A 20,001-nucleotide genomic window follows, 5' to 3' on the forward strand; every position below is an offset into this window, starting at 1 on the left:
TCTCAGGATTAACTACTTAGCTTTCATCCTTCTCCTTCATATATTTGGTATGTGCTTGTTGCTTTGCAAAAAAGAGAGATCATCAGTCATATTATGTCTCTCACCTATCTTGAACACTCAGTCTCCTAACAAGTAGTTTACTCTTCTAGGTTACTTTATCAAGAAACTGTTTTTCGTTTGTTTTTTTTCAAACTCAGGTTACTGAAAAATTAATAAATTCAGTTTTTAAGCAAGTAATTAAGGCAGCATATTTTGCCATGGGGCTCACATTAGCTATCTAGAAAGAAAACAGCATATTCAAACATATACCTGATGATGTTGGATGTTCCTTATGTTGCATGAAAAATTATGGTACAGTTGAAATTTATCAACATCCTTCTCATTGACACTTTTGGATGACACTTTTGCCAAAGCTGACTGGAGACAAATATACCTTTGCTGACATCTAAGAACAAAGAATAATAGATTAGTTGGCCAATTTAACATGTAATTAGTGTCTGTATCCTCAGTATCTACTTTTTGATTTGCACAACCTGCTCCACTGTGATACGACTATATTTCTGTAAATGGAAAAAAAACGCCTAGCTCCTTCAATGCCATCTGAATTGCACTTCGTGACAACAGTTCCTACATTGCAGAAGTTTAGGCTAATGCTTGAAGTTGTTCACTCATAATACAAGTCTGTAGAATGCCACCAGTTCAATAAAACAGTTGCTGACGTCCTGCAGAATGCATTATTTTAAGAACAAAACAGCAATGGAAAAGGGGTACCTGGCACACAAAAGTATGTCTCTTATAAACCAGGCCTCAAAATGAAATCTTGGCGAACCATCCATGGCTGGGTTTTACCTTCTTGATGGGTAGGACACAGGTAATGACTACAAAGCCAAACAGTACTAGCCAATTAGAACTTACTACACTCATACAGACTAGTGGTTCTCAACCTTTTTTGTACCAGGACCCATTTGTAAACGTTGATGACCAGTCCCGACCCAGTATATAGTTTACATAGAAAACAGCTCCCTGGCCCTGCCCGTGCCACTGATTCCCAAACCACAGCCCCACAGCCCTTTAAGTCCTGCTGGTGCCCCTCACTCCCGACCCGCTGCCCCCACCCCCAGGATACAGCCCCCCATTGTGTGGGACAGAGGGTGGGTGTGTGGGGTGGGAGAGGAGGGTGTAGGATGTGGGATATATACTTTCCCAGATTTATGCACCCGCAGCAGGCATGGGGCTACAGCCTGGCTAGACCAGCATGGGCAGAAGCCACCCCATGGCCCAGTGGGTGGGACCCAGTGTGAGAGTGAGGAGCGGGGGCAGTGATACTCATTGCTGTCGCCACTGCCACTGGAACCCCTGTGCCAGCCACGACACCAGCAGCTCAAAAAGTAACAGACAAAAGGGGAGAGGACCATGCTGCTCTCATTTTTTCCTGCTGCCAGCCAGGCCATGGCTTTACCCCACACCATGGCCCAGCCACCACAGCCACTTACCTCAGGCCACCCACACTGCCCCCACCCCAGCTCCCCTCCAGGGCAGAGCCGCAGCCAGAGGGAAGCAATGGCAGTGGTGGCAGCTGTGGTAGATCTGTGACCCAGCATGCAAGCAGCTGGCGGCGGGAGGAGGTGAGGGCAGTGAACCCCCCTCCCCATTACTCCTTGCGCTGTTGGCAGCGTGGCTGGCATGGAGGTTCTGGCGGTGGCTGCAGCAATGGCAGCAACAAGTCTTGCCACTCTGCTTTGCCCTCATGTGCTGGGTCCTCCTGCTGGGCCACAGAGGTGGCTCCTGCCTGTGTCGGTCCGGCCAGGTGGCAGCCCCGTGCCTGCTGTGGGCGCACAAATCTAGGGGGGGAAAAAAACACGACCCCTTCTGTGCCCCCCACCCCCAACTCATTGCCTGTGCTCTCCCGCCCCTCTGATGCATTATCTGTGCCCTTCTCCAAAGCAGATTTGTCTTGCCTTTCTCAGAAATAAATTTACCAGACTAAGGGCTAACAAAACAAAGTAAACAAAGCAATGGACATAATATGGGTTAAGAGGCAAGGTAGATATGCACCTTTATAAACTAACTAACTACACACGCACACACATATAGTGAGTTTATAAAGGTGCACATCTACCTTGCCTTCTAACCCATATTATACCCATTGCTTACACACACACATGGAGCAAGAGCGAGAGCAAGCAAGAGAGCATGCAAGCGCACAAGCTTTTGTGAACTCAGGTTCACTTCATCAGCTGTATTTCCAGCACTAGACTGTCTCTGGCCAGAAAAACTACCCCAAAAAGAGCCAGAATATTGCCATATAATCTGCAAAAATAAATGACTGACCCCTACATTTCCAAACTTACAATATTCTGATGAAATCCAGTGTATCTTTATCTTTTGCAAACATGTCAGCCAAGATATGCTGCACTCCAGCCTCTACTTCCGGAACAGTGGAAAGGCCTTAAAAAAAAAAAAAAGCATATAACTAATAATTAAAAAAAATGCCTAAAAAACAGAGCATGATAAATTACCACATTAGCAATCAAATATATTACTAAAATTGAACAAGAAAAATAAAATTAGTACAAGGGACTAGAATAATTGGCAGTGTTGCAATACCCAAATTAGTATTATCCAACTTTCCTTTCTAAAGTATGTGAAAACAAAGCCATTTTACAGCTCAGATGATCAGTTATATTGCTATAAATCAATTTTAAGTAAGAGAAGAATATCAGAACATCACTAGCTAGCCAATTTTATAAAAAGACTTATTTGAGCTTTACATATATCATCAGTTATTAAAAATAATCAGGTTACATTTCTGAGAACAATTTGAGAGAATTTAGGCAAAGTGAAACAGATTACACATGTAAATTTAAGGGTGGGCTGCTGTTGTGGGCTGAGGCCAGGCTCTGTCCAGCAGGGGCCTGGGCCAGGCTGCGTTCATCAGGGTGGGTGGCAGCTATGCTGGGAGGGGAGTTATTGGGGGGGAGGAGGGGGGCGGGCAGGGACTGCAGCCACCCCAAAATTTTTCATAGCCCCCCTCCCAGCAACACTGCCGCCTGCCCCAAGTGCAACCCAGCCCAGCCCCCTGCCAGGGGGAGCCACACGTTGCCACAGTTCCACCCAGTTCCAGCTCGCAGCAGCAGCCCACCGATGCCCCACGCAGATTCAGGGGCATGCCCCTCCATGTCCCCCCGGGGTGTGTGCAGCGGTGGTAGCTGCCACCTCCTCCCTACACCCCACCCCAGCTGTGCAGAGCCTGCCCATGCCCCAGACCCAGCCCCACTCCCTCCCTCACCCCTGGGGCCTCGATCTGCCCCTCTCCCCCACACCCCGTCCCTCACAACAGACTTAGCAGACCCAGCTGCTCTCCATGCTGCCAGGCTGTACTCCTGGCCACCTGAATGCTAAACTGTGGCTGCGTGCATGCACGGAGCATTTATCAGTGACATTATCGGCCACATCAGCTGAAAAAAGCAAATTACCCATACTGTCAATTTTTCTTATATCCATGAACAATGAGTGCCCCCAGAGGCTGGGCAGGGCACGGCAACCACCCGCAGACGCCACCGATGGCGTCAGCAGCTAGGGCAGCGGGGTGGCAAGTGGTGACCACCAGCAACAGTGGTGCTTCTTTCAGGGGGTGCACCGCCAATCTCAGGGGGTGCACATGCACCTCCTAAGCATCGCCAATGCTTATATTAGTGCCGATCCGATATGGGACCAATGTATCGGTGCACCTTAAAAGTTTACCAATAATTATACCTTCTGGCCAAGGCCCTGGACACCTGGGTTCCCTCTCCCCCACAGGGCCAGGGCCCCTGTGTTCGCTCAGAAAACAGCGGGTTTCCCCTTGCAGGCAGACAGCATACTAACTTGCAAGGGGTCCTATTTGGGGCTGCTAGGAGCGAGACACAGGGCGCTCCAAAGATTGAGCCTCCACAGTGAGGGAGGGAGTGGGGTAGGGGCTGGGGGCATTGCCCAACTAGGGCAATGCATTGGACCTGAGGCCAGGGAAGGGAACAAGACAGAGCCACAGGCAGCTAGTCCAGAGGGTGTGTGTGGGGCGGGGGTAGCTCCCCGCCACTGCATGCACCCCCTGGGAGAGGCATGGGGGGGCATATGCCCCCCCCCCGCAGATGTATGTGTGGGGTGGATGTGGGCTTCTTGCTGTGGGCTCAAAGATCTCTGCTCTGCTGCCTTTCCTTCAGGAGCCCTCCAATGGCTGTGTGCCCCCTGCATACCCAGCAGCAGTGGGGGAGGAAAGTTGTGCCCCATGCTGCTCAGCGGGCAGGGGGCACACAGTCAGCGCAGATCTCCTGGGGCAAAGGCAGCATAGTGGAAATCCCTGATGCAGCCCACATCCACCCTTGTCCCACTCGGCTCTGCTCCACTTAAAAGCATCCCCATACTTAAAAATGGTGGTGGGGGCACTTGAACTAAAGCTCATTCAGTTCATTTAAGGACCAGGACACTGGCGCAAGAGGCTGCTGGAACGTGCTAAAAAAATAAAAATAAACCACACACACACACATATATATATATATATATATATATATATATATATATATATATATATATATATATGGTTTATGTCAGTACTTTAAAATGCCTTCCATTATCATATCAGCATTGGCCGATATGGTTGGGTAATAATCAGTGCACCCCTACCTTTTTATAAATGTTATACATTTCAATATTGTAGAGGAGCAGGTAACAATCTCTGCATTAAGTTTGCCTATTTTCTTTATGCAATCTTCTTTATTTAAAGGATTTAATACTTCTAATAGTTTGAAGAAAGATTTCGAAAAGTTATGGACTACAGAAAAACATCATCTTTATTTTCTGGTGCCTGCTGCTGAAATCACTGAACACTCAATCTGCAGAAAGCTTCATCTTCCCTTCTAGCCCCCTCCAATCACTCCTGCCAGCAAGCCACAGAAAATTGAATCTTGGGCTGTCACAGAGAAAATGGTAACTCCAAATTTTTCCCTGCTCTGTGGACCATGCTCTGAGCCAGGAACCAGGAGATCATGAAACAGATGTTCTCCTGTAAAACCCAGATTCTAACTAATCTAATCTATGCCTGTGTCAGAAAGTGGCAGTACATAGTGCCTTAAAATAAGGTGAAGGAACCTCACAACAGGAAGATTTAGGATTATTCATTCCCCCAACACATTACATCTCATCCTGGTGTCTGTTAATCAGAGGTGAGCATAAACCCCAAAACAAAGAAGTCAAGCATCTTTTCCAAAAATGTTGCTATCAATAATTAAAACAACTCTGAATATTCTTGACATCAGTCCACTGCGTTCAGTCCCTCTTTTAAATCTTGTTAAGTTCTTGGCCACAGGTTAATTCTGAGCTAATTCCAGGGGTGGATCCAGTTACACCTCCTTTCAATTCCTCCTTCAGCCATTCATGGGAACCAAAGATCCTATCTTGCCAGAACAGGATGCCCAACCCCTCTTCCTAAGCAAGGTGGGTGGCCAGTGGAACCTACCATATCCTTCTAGCGCCAGAAGCCCAGGGCCCAAAACTGATTGTACTCCCCCCACCTGCTCAAAATCCTAGATCTACTGTAAATTCACTACACCTGACAGCAGTGCCCTATGTGGGCTGTCTCTAACTAGAAGCAGTAGAGCCAGGCTTGCACAGCACTGTGGGAGGGCTAACTGGCCCTAACACTTAGCAGTACTAATGAGTCTGCCCAATGTACCATATGTATTTACAATTGCTTCCTCTTTTCTTGGTCCCGTCTCAGATAAAAATAATCCTAACGTGTTCAAATGATCTTCTTGCAAGTGTTTTTCCAGGCAGTTCATTCTCATATGATTCTGAACCCTGCATACTCTTACCCTACGATAGTTTTGCAATATCCTACAATATCGAGAGACTAATAAAGCAGTTTTCCAAATGAGGCAACTCCAGAAATATATACAAAATGTATTAAAACATCTTTGCATTATTCGCCATCCCATTCCTCATGCAGTGAACCATCCTATTTGGGCAATTCTAGCAGAAACCTTTCAGCAAAGCTTTTACTGAGCTATCTGCAATATGACCCTGATCCTCCTCTTAAACAGCTACCATTAAGTTAGAACCCTGCAAAGTGCACAAATGGCTTAAATTTGTCCAGTGTACATATTTTGCAGTTAATGACACAGAATTTCATTGTCCATCCTGTTGCTCTTTTACCTAGCTTATTCAGAGCTCTCACATTCCTCAGTCTGCTCTGGTTTTGGCTTATTTCATCTTGTATCTTCTATAAATTTTACTACTTCACCCCCTTTCTCAATCTGTAATATATTTAACAAAAAACCTCCCAGAGAAGTTTGAAGCAACCTGCACTTAACCTTTTGTCATAACAGTGATCATATGATCCTACTCTTCACTTGTCTCCTAGCTAGCTTTTGATCCAAAAAAAAATATATATATACACTTTGCTTCTTATTATATGACTAGTTAGCTTCTCCAGTAGCCTCCTGAAAAAATATGTACCTTGTCAAGGCCTTTAAAAAAGGCTAAATGAATTACATCAGCTGGTTCTCTTTTATCTACTACTTTACTGCCACGTTCAAAGAATTCCAAGAGATTAATGAGACATGATTTTCCTTCACAAAAATCATGCTGGCCAGAACTTGTCAGATGCAAATGTTTTGTTATTTAATTTTTAATTACTATTTCAACCAATTTATGAGGACAGATTTAAGGCTTTCAGAGTCTGTAATTCCCTGGATCACCCCAGAACCTGTTTTTTAAAATATAGACACAATGTTTGCTACTCTCCAATCCTCTGGAATAGTGAATAGTTTTAAGAAGAGCCTGCATATTTTTGTTACCTTCATACTCAGCTCCTGTAAAATTATTGGACTTCCTGGTAAGTGTATGCTTTGCAAATTATCAATTTCCTCCTTGTCACGATGTATGCAACTCAATCTCTAGAAGTACCTCAACTTTATTATTATTAAAAGAAGACGTCTGAGGGAGGATTCCCCTTAGATTCTCAGAAGTGAAGACTGACGCAAAGAAAACATTTAGCTTCTTATGAATGTATTCATCTTCCTGAACTGTTCCTTTTAACTGTCAGCAGACTCCTTATTTCACCAGCTTCCTGCTTCAGTTATGCTTCAGGAGTTCCAGACCTGCTTCTTAACAAACTGTTCTTCGCAACTAAGTAAGGCTTCATATCCCACTTAGGGCAAATGACATCCACAGCCTCCAAACGTCTACTTAACTGAAAGGCCTCTCAAACACTCTGCCAAAGTTATGTACCTGTCTATACTAAACTATAAAACAGGACAATTTATGCATATGTAATCCACTGGGTGCATCTACACATTCATTAATGTGACTTTGCTACTACACATTAAGTTTAGTACCTCTAATATAAGGTACTAGATAAAGGCACAGTTGCTGCACTAATGCGCAGTAGCAAAGGTAAAGTTTTTTGTGACACTTAACACACAGTAGACTAATTCTACTGCGCACTAGCACGGTTTTTGCTGTGACGTGCTAATGCGCAGTATAACAGTCCACTGTGCATAAAGGCATCTTGTGTAGATGTGCCCACTGTTACAGTTTTACAAATCTTCTCTCTAGTTATTGGTACATTGAAAGTAACAGCCTACTCCAGCAACAGTTACTGAAATCTATTCTTTTACCTGATGTGTTGGATATATACCCTATCATAGAAAAGTTCTACAATTTAAACCCTGCTTCTGACAAATGGAATGGCACATTATACATAAGCTGCAAACAGATGTCACATTTGTCCCAGAATGAACCCTTTTATCCCAGGACAGAAAACAATCGTTCAGACATCCATGCTCACTGTCCTGGGATAAATCTTAAAAGATCCTAGTTTACCCTAGGACATTTGAACAGTTATCCAAAGACTGCAGAAAAGCTTCAGTTCATTCCGTCACCCACTAAACTCTGATTAGAAGGGTGATGTATGCACATGCCAACCCTGGGATATTTCTGTTCTGGGACAAACACAAACACAGCTTGTCCACGGAAAAATGCAACGGCTGTTCCTAGCATCACACATATAAAATGTGTCCTTGCCTTTTTTTGTTTTATCTTTGAAAAATAAAATCCAGGGTTACATAAAAGAAAGAAAGACTAAAATGATATTAATGAAGTGTAAATACTCCAGAATTAAAGCTGCCAATGCAATCATAATACTATACCAATGATTCTCAATTATGGTGCCAGGAGATCCCTTTGAAGGTACTGTGTCCCCTGATTTCTGCCTGAGGAGATGCACACTTTCCTCCCTGCATCCAGCACCTTGCACCCACCCTAGCTACCCACTGATGTCTGTGGCCGCTTCTATAAGGCCTGCTGCTGCTGCTACCTTCCCCCACACCAAACCTTGTACTGGTTGTCCTTATACTTCCAGAAATGTAGTGGCTAGGTTGATGGATGTGGGGCCAGTCATGCTTTGCAGCCTGGCTCATCCCCTCTGCTCCTCCCATGATGCAGTGCTGGCAGGAAGGGCCGTGCGTATGGCCACTGGCATGGACGACCCCACAGGAACAGCCTCAGTGGTAGAGGGTGCTCCCTCCAGTACAGACCAGAAGCAGGCAGGAGGCAAACAGTGGAAAGAACAAGGCATGGCAGGGTTAAGTTGCATCTCCGCTACACCCACCTAGCACCAACTAGGTGTACAGTTTTCAACCTTTTTAGCCTCAAGGCAGACCTCCATATCTTTTCTGAATTTAGATTCTAGTTAAGCAATTCTCAGTTGGGGTACCACAAAAGTCAGAAAAGTTATGGGGGGGGGGGGGGGTGCCTTGAGGCTAAAAAGGTTGAGAACCACTGTTCTACACCCTTCTCCATAAGGTATTACAACATAGGCTCTAACTTTGCCAGATGTTGTATTTTTTTTCCACAAGACCACTTCTGTTGCAGTTGTTCAGTGAATGCATGTGAAGATCTGTCATCTGGTAGCATGTACCCTAAATTTGGTAAAGAGGCTGAAAAGTTCTAATATGATATTGGGCCAATGGATTGAACCAAAATCTTGGCAAACAGCACTAATTGCACAAGCTTCACTTCTGAACACCAAACTGACAAACTTGCAGCCTCATTTTAAGAAGTGCTAAGCACCTGCAAATCATAAAAAAAAATAAGAGCTGAGAGTGCTTAACAATTCTAAAAAAACAGTGCAGTCTGGAGGAAGAAACCCAGGGCTGACAGTCAAACTTACTGATTTTTAATCCTAGTGCTGCCACAGGTGCTCTATTGCAGAGGTTCCAACCACCAGGCTGCGAAAGGTTGGCTGTCAGGTCGTGGCATAAGCCCCCTGCTCAGACCCCCATCTGTCTGCCTGGGTGAGCAGCTTCCACTGCCAGCAGTCACGTGCGGGGTTAAAGCTGGGTGAAAGGGCAGCCCCAGAAGGGAGGCAGCCAGATCTGTGCGCCCCATCCCACTCCCATGATGTTCTGCAGTATAAAAAAGGTTGTGAACTACTGCTCTATTGCATTATCCCTGTTTCATTATCTTTTCGTTTCAGTGTCCCCTGTTTAATTTCTTTACAGTGTTTCAAATGTCCAAAGAACTATTAAAGAAAAAAGTTAGGTTTTTCAAAACTGGACACCATTCATTTATGCCCATGAGATACTCAAATAGTATAGTGACAGATCAAATGCATGAGGAAGCAAGCCATTTCATATCCAGAACTGGGACTGAAGACAGTAAGTAAGGAAAAGACCATACTCTGAATGGAGGTTAGACAGCTAATGAATAGCTATCAGCCAGTGAGCATGGTGAGGAAGGCAGTATGTTCAAAATAGTATACAATAATGTCATTAATAATTATATTATAGTGAATATGCAAAAAAGGGCAAAAAGAATGAAGTATACCATGAACTTAAATTCTGGCATTTCCTAACTTTCAAATGCTTGACTACATAATCTGAACCATATCCTTTGAATATAAGGGTTGATTCCTTTTGTTTTCTTTTATCTTGTTTTTTGACATATAGCATATTACTGTTAGCTTAAAAATACTGAGAACTTAAAAACCGAAGACAATAATTTCCTATTAAAGCTTTTTGCAAAACTAGGAGTTTACTCATATGAAAAATTCCTCTTTTTTAATACTGCAGGAAGGCTGTCAACTTAGCTACCAAAACAAGGACAGAAAACATTGCCAGATTTCTTTCTGTATGTACTGCTTCATATGTTTCAAGGTCCTTTATGATGAAAAGCATTACAAAAATGTAAGATGAGATATATATCATTTCTAGCACAGTACTGAAGACAGATTAATTCATTCCAAATATTAAAATGGATATGATACAAGCAACTGCAATAAGCAGCACACCTTCTAAAATACAGGCATTGGTATTCCAAATAATTCATCTCAACAGTCATTATGAATTTGCCCCCTTTGGTTCTAAACACTCTGGAGTCATAAATAAATATCTGGTGAGAGTTCACAGAGCAATATCTGAAATATATTACTTTATGAATTTTTAAGGCATTCTAAAATATGAGAGAGACATAACCAGGAATTTTGCCAACTGATCCACAATGCTAACCTGGAACCATTTGAACTTACCCATTTTTGTTCACATTAGTATTTTGAATATTATTCCTACTGTGGAAAAAATAGGAGCAAGCCTCAGTGAACAAGTCAGCATTTGTATGATAAATGCAAAACAAAAAAAATACAAAACAAAAGTAGAAATGGGAGGGGAAGAAAGGTGAAAGCTTTGTTAACTTAACTCCCAGAAAAAGTCTGCAACAACCTTCCTAGTTTATTGTCAGAGATTGCCCCCTACAGATTCACTCATGATTGCATTTTAAAAGAGAGAATTATTTCTGCAATAGATAAAAGTATCTGCTCTAATACTGGAAATTACCTACTCGTCAACAGTAGGCATGCTTTCATCCAAAAATGAAAGGCCTCCCTCCCACTCATCCCTAAGTCCCAGTCTTTTCCATTATACCCCTTAGTAAGTGAAAGGAAAGGCAAGACAAGAGATTAACAAAATATCTCATTTAGATGTTTCCACAACATCCATTATTGAAACAACTAAGCAATGTGGGACCATCACATTAACATTCACCTGCACAGAGACAACTAATAAACAAAGCTGTCCTTCTTTAAGATATACTCTAAATCCTACTACTGTACACAGGAATTGAGTGCTTACCTTTAACATTAGGTTTGACGTAAGAAAACAGGTTGAGCTCTCCTGGGTTTTCAATGAGAGAAATAGCAGCGGGTTCTAATCCCAGCTGTTTAGCCCTTTGGGCTTTGGTGCCCTTGCTTCCAGTTTTATATGGTGCATACTGAAAAAGGAAGTTATAAAGCATATAGTTAGTTAGAGGTAGAAGTGATATTTTAGTAAGCTTGTTAACATTTCTCATGACATGATCTTTAATTATATAAGGTAAAGAATTACTAATACAACTCAAAAAAAGATTAACACACTAACCACATGATCTAATTCTTCCAAAGTTCTGCAGTTCAATAAGGCTGTTAATAGACTTCCTGATAGCTTTCCTTCTTTCTTTAACTTCTGTATTGTCCCATGTGTCTTTTTCGCAACAGTACTAAAACACAAGGGTTTTAGGTTAACACAATCGTATTTCAAATTGGATTCAAAATGTTACTGTTAATTGTGGCCCAGTCTGTTGGACAGATGCACATAAACAAAGCTCCATTTATTTTACTTACCGAAGTTCTTCCAGTGTTTGCTGTACTTCTCGCAAGGCATCAGCTTCCAGATTATTGATCAGTTCTTTTCGGTACCGTGCAATGAAGGGGATTGTGTTTTCATCATTAAAAAGGCGAATTATATTTGCACATACCCACGGTTCAATGTTTGTCCTTTCTGCCAAGGCCTGCCACAAGCAAACGTATTTGTTTGTTAAGCTAGCAGGTTTACTATACGGGTTCTCACCTTTTTAGACTCAAGGCACCCCGTGTCAGACTCAAGGATGTATGACAAAGTGCAGTTAGCCTTCCTGACCACATCCCCACACTATTGGCCCATGTTCATTTTGGCATCAATAATGATTCCAAGATCCTTTTCTGCCTCTGCACTGACGAGAAGGGTGTTCCCCAGTCTGTAGGTATGCTGCTAGTTCTTCCTCCCCAGGTGCAGCACCTTGCACTTGTCAGTGTGAAACCCATCCTGTTCTCATCTGCCCACCCCTGTAACCTGCCTAGGTCCAACTGCAGTCTATTCCTCCCTTCTAGCGTGCCCACATCCCCCCACATCTTAGTGCTGTCAGCAAATTTGAATAGGGTGCTTTTTACCCACTCGTCCAAGTCACTGATGAAGATGTTGAACAACACGGGTCCAAGGACCGAGCCCTGGGGGACCCCACTGCCCACATCCCTCCAGGTCGAAATTGACCCATCCAGCACCACTCTCTGGGTGTGGCCCTCCAGCCAGTAAGCGACCCATTTGACTGCGTAGGTGTTGACGCCACAGTCCTCTAGTTTTAACGCCAGTCTGTGATAATGCAAATTATCACATTACGCTACATGCCCGTGATAATGCAAATTATATGAGAAGTAACACTTCTTAGGCTACACAAGTCTTACCTTACTGAACAGCTAGCTTTGGTCAACAAAATAGGATATATTTAAAGTCTGAATAATACACAGGGATATAGGAGAGCTTCAATATGTTTACCACTTATATTTGCAAGAATACCTTCCCTTTGAAATCCAGCAGATTTTCAAGGACATCAAGGCCAGCAATACTTTTATAGTCTGTTCTTTTTAAATATAGTAATAAACTGGATATTTCTAGTTAATTAAGCTATAATGTGCTACCTTATTTCCCCCACTGCTCCAAACCACATCTAACCTCCTAGAACCAGGGGATTTCTAGCAATATATTTATTTAAATGATTATAATGAGGCTTCAATGTTAACCTACCAAGATGAAAGCTGACATCTCCTCCTTGATTAGCTTTACTCTTTCAAGAAAATCTGCAAATAACCTCTACTCTGATGGTACTGTGCATTGACATACACTATGGCATCACATTCTAAAATCAATTTGTTTCTCCTACTTAAAGTTTAAATCCTGGCACTCATGATGAAGCCTGGAGAGTCTCCCTATGCCTGAAGAAGGGTGTTTGTGCCTGAAAGTTTGCAAAGTACAATTTTTCCAACTATTTAGTTGGTCTCATAAAAGATACTACATTTAACCAAAGAATCTTGTCTGCCTATGTTACTCTCTAGAGCTCCAACTGAAGTAAGTAGAAATGCAGCAGGACAACTTAGTTATGTTTTGTAAGCTACTGTAAACTTTGCTCAGCTACCATAAAGGAAAAGTAAGAGATTGGATACCTGCACTATGTCCCAATTCATTTCTAATTCCTCTTTCACTCTGGTGCTTCCGGGATGTTTTACTGGATTTCCTTGAGGACATGTTGCTGATTTTATCCTTTTTAAAGGTGGCTCATCAAATGTGAAGTCTTCTTCAGATTTCTCCTGCTTCACTTCAGTTCCCAGAGGAGCACTTGTTGAGGGTGTTTCATCACTCTCTAAGTTGCTTATGCTTGTTTTCTGAACTGAATTAATTTTTGCTCCCATAGGCACTTTTCGATTTTTAGTTGCGGTTTTCTGTTTGGTGGGTCTGTCTTCTTTAGGCTGTAAAAGCTGCAATCCACCTTTACTGTCTTCACCAGCATCAATAGGCAAAGATAAATCCTGGAATATGAATCATCAAAATATGTTAAGCACTGAATACCATGGACTAATCCTCTAGCAACATTTACACTATAGTATAAAGGCTCTATAATATAGGACTTGATAACAGGCATTATCTTCTCAAGTTTTGGCACTGCTTTTTGAGGTGCTTAGAGACATAATTGGTGCTCAGTACACTGTTAAATCAGGCCTTTAATTACAGGTGGAGCTGTCTTTTGCCTAGTAGAAGTGGGCTCTAAAATGTTAAATAAAAGTTTCCTGGAAATATTTTAAAACTGGCTCCTTAAAATAGGTTGCTGGCTACAGGAGACCATCCTTAAAATACAGGTTTCATTGAATACTCAATGCGTGCATCTACACATGTGCTTTACTGCAGAGTAGACTAATTAGCTCTAGTTAAGGGTAACAGTCTACACGTGGGCTGGTATTAGGAAACAGTAAATTAATTAACTCCACCATAAGATAGTACTGTTGGGGACAGTAGTTTTATGGCAGAGTCATTAAGTGTGATTAAACGCATGTGTAGACAGTGACCGCTCGACGCAAATTGCACCCAGTCAACTCAGTTAGGCAGAGGCCCGACACCTAACTCCTGCCAGGCCCTCTGCTGCCCAACACTGCCACCCAGAGCTCAGGGTTGACCTCCCGTGCCTCCTGGCAGCCCAGAGCTGCTCTGCCCTGGCTCAAATTACTGAGCCCAGGAGAAGTTGACTCTGGCTCAGACTGCTCCGGAGTTTATTGTATTATGTTCATTTCACATGTAGATGCACCCAATATGTGCAAATTTGTTTTGTTTGTTTGAACATAACACAAGACTACCTGGGAAAGGCAGTGCTCTGTCTGACTGAATGTGGAATCAGCCCAACCCTGCTGAGCTCCAGTTCCATCCCTGCCATTAAGCTGTGTATACAAGTAGCAGCCTCCTGGTATCTGAGTTTTTTTCCAATAAAGCCCTTCTTGCCAATCCAGGAATAGATTTCTCAAAGGTTGACAATGACAGAAATGCATGGTGTTCCACGCAGGACGGGATATTTTCTAGGTCAAGCATTCTTGAGCACCTAAACCTTGCATGGAGTGCCGGCTGCTACAACAAAACCCATTCCCACATTCTCTCCCAAATATGAGCATTTTTGTGATGTGACATGGAACTTTAGCACAAAGATAAATAAACAGATTCATTAAAAAAAACCCTTTAGTCTTAATGGCTATAAATTCAGAAGTGCTGATCACATTCAAGTCTCAATAATTTTCAATGAAATCTAAGAGTGCTCAGCAGTGCTGAAAAAGTCATAAACTAATAAGTAAATACAAATTTAAAATCTCTAGTCAATGTTCTCAGACTTGACTACCTAAAATTAGGTCACTAAATGCCTAAGAAAGGCAAACTTATGAAGAATCCTGAGCATCCACTGCCCAAAGCAATGTCAATGGAATCTCTGAGTGCTCAGATCCTATGTCTACACTGTATGTCACACTGTAGCTCCTCACAAGCTGATCTACCACAGTTCTCAGACATAGCTAGATTGCTCTGGGTATCAGAGCTACCTTCAAAATCTCAGCACGCAGCAGAGGCATATTCTAATCAGGTCAATTACTATAGTGTCAAAATGCATCTTTTCCATGCCAAAATTTAGCAGTCTTGAGTTGGAAAATTCTGACCCATTATTTAACATTTACAAAAGAGGCACATATCCTAGTTAGAGATACCTACCAATTCTCCCTTTACTGCTGTCTTCCCAGCCCTTTTCCTAACTGCAGTTGACCGTGGAGCAGCAACTTTTTTAGGTTTTGATTCATTTGTCTTTGGCAGCCTAGGCTTCCTTGCAGTTTTGCGTTTCGGTTCCCATTCCTCCTCTTCGTCTTCCTCCTCCTCCTCCGATTCAGAGTTACTGAAACACAAATAATCATTTGCCAGGGAAAAAGAAAGATTGTTTGAGAAATGGTGACTATTTTCTGATCAAAAGGGAAGTTGGCAGCAAAAATATGATTGAAGTACTAAAGCTAAAGCAGTTCTGCTACATTTGTATTTTTCCTGGCTTGTCCACAAATACCTATTTGAATTTAACAGCTACTATCCTGAAAACCTCCCTTTTGAAACTGCTCTAAACGTAAGTGTATCTACAACCAGAGGCTGGAATACAGAACAGGGTCTAGAGCTACCCACAGGGAGACTTCTAGCCTTCCTGAAACTACGCACTGGGAAGTATACAAAGTTAATTTTGATTTGAGGACTTTGACAAACTTGTAAAAAAACAAGTATAGAAGAAACCACAAGAGGCCACCTCCTCCAGCTGCCTGTTCAATCCAGGGCTATCCCTGTTGTAAACTATACCACACAAACGTTCAGCTAACATACTCTTAAAAACTTCCAACAGCAGAAATTGCACAATCTCTCTATGTAAATTGTTCCAGTGTTTAGCAACACTTGTCAGAAAGTTCCTCCTAATATCCAAGCTGTATCTTCCTCCTTGCAATATAAGCCCATTCAGTGTCCCCATGGAGACAGAAAACTGACTGCCCTCCTCTTTATAATCTACCTTGTAAAAAAGACCCTCAGTCTTCTTGGAGTCTAGTCTCCTTCAGTCATCTATAAGAATGCCTTGTTAAACTCAAGGTATATTGCCTGCACTATTCTCCCCACCTCCACAAAGTCCATCACTTTGTCACAGAAGGATATGGTTAGGTTATACCCATCCATCAATCCATCACAATATTTCAGTCATGTGAACTGTCCCACAAAGTTTTATTTATCACATTGAGATGATAATTGTGTGTGTCTATTAAAGCCTCCCATTCTAGTACTAACCATATTTATTCCATATAGTACATAAGCATCATTGACATATTTGCTAGTTTAGTAGTTGAGTCTTTACTTTCACCCATTTTCACCATTTGTTACTGTTGTTCTGTGTGCTGTTATTTTAATTTGTAAATTAATGTCTCATAAAATTTTTCATGCTAACCCTTTCCCCTCCTCTGACTGAAACCACAAAAGTACCACTTCAAACTCAACATAAATTATAGCAAATACTCATTATTTAAACCAAAAAAGGCTGTAATAAATATAATGAAAATCAAACAGGATTAGAACAGAAAAGTACGCTTACGATTTAAGAAAGGAAGGTAATTCATCCTCTTCCAAGATCACTGGTTGTGCTGTAGACGTTGCTCTCCTAGGTAAAGATGACATCTAAAAGAAATGGAGGGGGGGGGGGGGAAAAAATCAGGTACAAAAATATTCTCTTCCTATCTAAACAAGAATATACTCTCTCATCCAGTTTATCTATACCGTTAACTATGGGGCTCATTCTGCTCTAACACTGTGAAAGGCTGTCTCAAAAGTCTGCATGTGGCATGATAAGAATGTATTTCTAAATGTCCAAAAACTCAGACCACAGAAGCAATCAATTTAGAATCATAGAGCTGGAAGGGATTTCAAGAGCCACATGGCCATGGTCTTCATGACTGGAGGAATGTTAGTCCTGTTTAAAATTATAATACTTTTATTCTGGAGAAAAACATGAACACAGCCATTTTGATCCCATACTAACCTAAGTTCTATTTAGAAATAAGATAGCCTATACCAGGGGTTGGCAATATTTTTGGGCAGAGTGCCAAAAACACCCACAAGCTTGACTTGTAAGATGGTGGTGTGCCAGGGTGGGTGGCAGAGGAGCTGCAAGGAGCCCAAACCTTCTTGCGGTAGTGCGGCCCCAGCCACCTCCCCACTATCCGCCACGAGGCACATGTGCCAAACGAAATGCCTTTGCGTGCCATGCTTCGGCACACGTACCAGGGATGGCCTACTCCAGGTCTATACACAAGCGTCCACCAAGGTTAAGCACAGGTACAATTTCTGAAACTTAAAAATTGGAGTGTTTTAGCCACAGCCAGAGGTACAGTCCCCTATCAAGATCTCTGGCTGAAGCACTTCAAAGCTGCTGCATCAGTATGCAGTAGAATGCTCTGTAGGCAAGTGATGCAATGGGGGATTGCAGCAATCTAAAGTTTCACTCTGTGCAGGGGGAGGGGGTAAAGTGAGCTGTCAGTGCAGCTCTGCAACCTGCTTCCAGGTACAGGGCAGGGCCTCCAGTCTCCCAGTTTTGGTGGCAGGTCTGAAGGGTGTGGGTGGAGTTCTAGGGTCTCCCAGTTTCAGCAAAAGGAGGTGGCAGGGGCACTTCAGGAGAGCACTCACTGACAAAATGCCAAGAGCAGAGCACTGTGGGATTCTGGGAAACCAGCACTCCACATGCTCTATAGAGCACAAGTATGTAACAGAAAGCACTTAATTTTGCAACACTTCTAAACAGTATTTCCTTCCTTCAAAGTTTTTGATTCCTGTCGCTGCATCTCCTTCCCCTCTCCTGCCTCCCAGCTGCAGTGAAGAAGCATGACCGTATCTTCCAGCTGCCTGGCCCCAGCACAGCTCCCCACTTGCTGAAAGCCGCACTCATGCCCCAGCTGAAGGGAAGGGGGCTGAGAGAAGCAGGTGCAGCGCAGGTGAGGTTCCCAGCTGCTGGGCCTGAACAGGAATGCAGGCAGAGGCCCCCCTGCTGCTGACGCGCCACAAAAACCACCCTGCCCAATTCAGATCAATCTATGTAAGAAAATCTATCAAACTTCCATAAATCACTTTCCCTGTTCATCTGAATACATTTACTGCACCTCCTTTGTAGCTACGCTCAAGAATACCAGAGACAGAGGTCTGGAGAATGACCATGGATGGAGGGATGACACCTCCCGAGAAGCTTCACCACTGCATTTCTGGCTTGGTCAGGTGCAAGATGGAGGTCAGTGAGGCATGCTCAGGAGTGTTGTATCCAAAACAGACCAAGCACACAATGTAGACACACTTACTATCTGGGTTCATATATACTTTCTTCTGGGCCTTACCTCTACAGGTAAACACTTAGACACTTTTGCAGGTTTGACTCCTTGGATCTCCAGGGAATTTTTCCTCTAGGGCTTCTGTTGTACTCAGAACAGTAGTACCATCAGAGTACCAGCTAAATACTCTGCTAATTGCCATGAAGATGACAGCCCCAGTTTTCACATGGTTTTACTGATAAACATGTTCTCTCTCAACTTCCAAAGAGGCAGTTTTGAAATTGTCTTTGTGCAGAAAGCCATGGAAACACCACCAGGAAAATAAATGTTTGTCTGGCCAATTCTATTCATTAAGTTGATTTTTTTTTAAAGCTTTTCAGATTGGACCATAATATTGCAGCAGATATGTATGGTTTTTTGTCATAGAATTAAAATTTAGCACCTGCCCATGTTAAGATAGCATATCCAAACTCAGGCATTTTTAGTCCAAGAAGAAAAAAAGAAGGCTATTAGTTCTTTGATGCAGTGGGCCCGCTCTCCCTGAAAATCCCTACTTGCACATGTGAACCGATTAACTGTACCTCCCTTTGCAAATGCATCCCTTGAATATCATCCCCCCTCAGGGACCTGTACAGATACTAGAATCTTAACCCAATGTCTACAATGGCATTCTGCAACTTTTTCAGTAATAGCTCAGGGCTAAATGAACTGCGTTGCTTACGAGACAAAAAACAAGGTAAAAAAATAGTTTTTGGCACAATTACAGGAAGCAAGAGGAAACCTATATTAACTGTTAGTCACAGTTATTCTACTCTCCACTCTCAGACTGGGTCCCCAGATTACAGCATCCCTGTTCACCAGTGTTGCTTCTTCAGCTTGTCCAGCTGAGCTTATCCTCTACTACCAAGAGCCTGCAATCACCGTGAAAATACTCCAGCCACCTTCTTTGTTTATCCACAGAAACACAGAAGTAATTAGAGGCAGAATTAGAACAACGAAAAGGCCTACAAGTACAGTGTTTTACTGATAATTAGTTCCCAGTGTGGGCAACAGCAAGTCACTTGTCTAATGTTGATCCACTGATGGAAATCCTTCCATGAGAATGGGAAGAACACAACTCTTTAAAGTTTTAAATCTCCAAAACAAGCAGGATCATGTGTTACTTACCTTGCTAGTTTTCCTGGTCACTCTTCTTTCCTCCTCAGGTCTCACCACTAGTTATTCTTTTTCTCTGATGCTCTTGCACCTTTGCTCAGTCACTTCTCCCTTTTCCTCCAGAAGTTCACTTTCAGACTCTTGCTCAAATCAGAGATTTACACCTTTGAAACTAAACACATGAAAAACATCTTTCATTTCAAATTGCAATTTTGCGGGGAGGGCTGTATTTGTTTTTCTGCATACAATTTATTCTAAAAGAATGCTATTTAAATTTAGGAATCAATTCTCCCGAATTAGGAAATACTGATCATAGTTCAGGATAAATTGTACCT

The 20,001-nt window shown here is 42.6% G+C and overlaps 1 protein-coding gene across 1 annotated transcript in view; it reads right to left on the reverse strand.

Moving 5' to 3' along the window:
- Positions 1-20,001, reverse strand: part of SRBD1 (S1 RNA binding domain 1) — a 214,186-nt gene that overhangs the window by 183,426 nt on the left and 10,759 nt on the right. Inside the window, exons 3-11 of the mRNA XM_006272172.4 lie at positions 19,679-19,838; positions 16,792-16,874; positions 15,396-15,573; positions 13,322-13,684; positions 11,690-11,856; positions 11,448-11,565; positions 11,163-11,301; positions 2,352-2,448; positions 310-445 (exon numbers count right to left, since the gene is read on the reverse strand). Of these exons, the coding sequence (XP_006272234.1) occupies positions 310-445; positions 2,352-2,448; positions 11,163-11,301; positions 11,448-11,565; positions 11,690-11,856; positions 13,322-13,684; positions 15,396-15,573; positions 16,792-16,874 (1,281 nt within the window). The 5' untranslated portion in view covers positions 19,679-19,838. The remainder of the gene's footprint in view (positions 1-309; positions 446-2,351; positions 2,449-11,162; positions 11,302-11,447; positions 11,566-11,689; positions 11,857-13,321; positions 13,685-15,395; positions 15,574-16,791; positions 16,875-19,678; positions 19,839-20,001) is intronic.

This window comes from Alligator mississippiensis, chromosome 1 (genome assembly GCF_030867095.1).
Source record: "Alligator mississippiensis isolate rAllMis1 chromosome 1, rAllMis1, whole genome shotgun sequence".
Taxonomy (NCBI): Eukaryota; Metazoa; Chordata; order Crocodylia; family Alligatoridae; genus Alligator; species Alligator mississippiensis.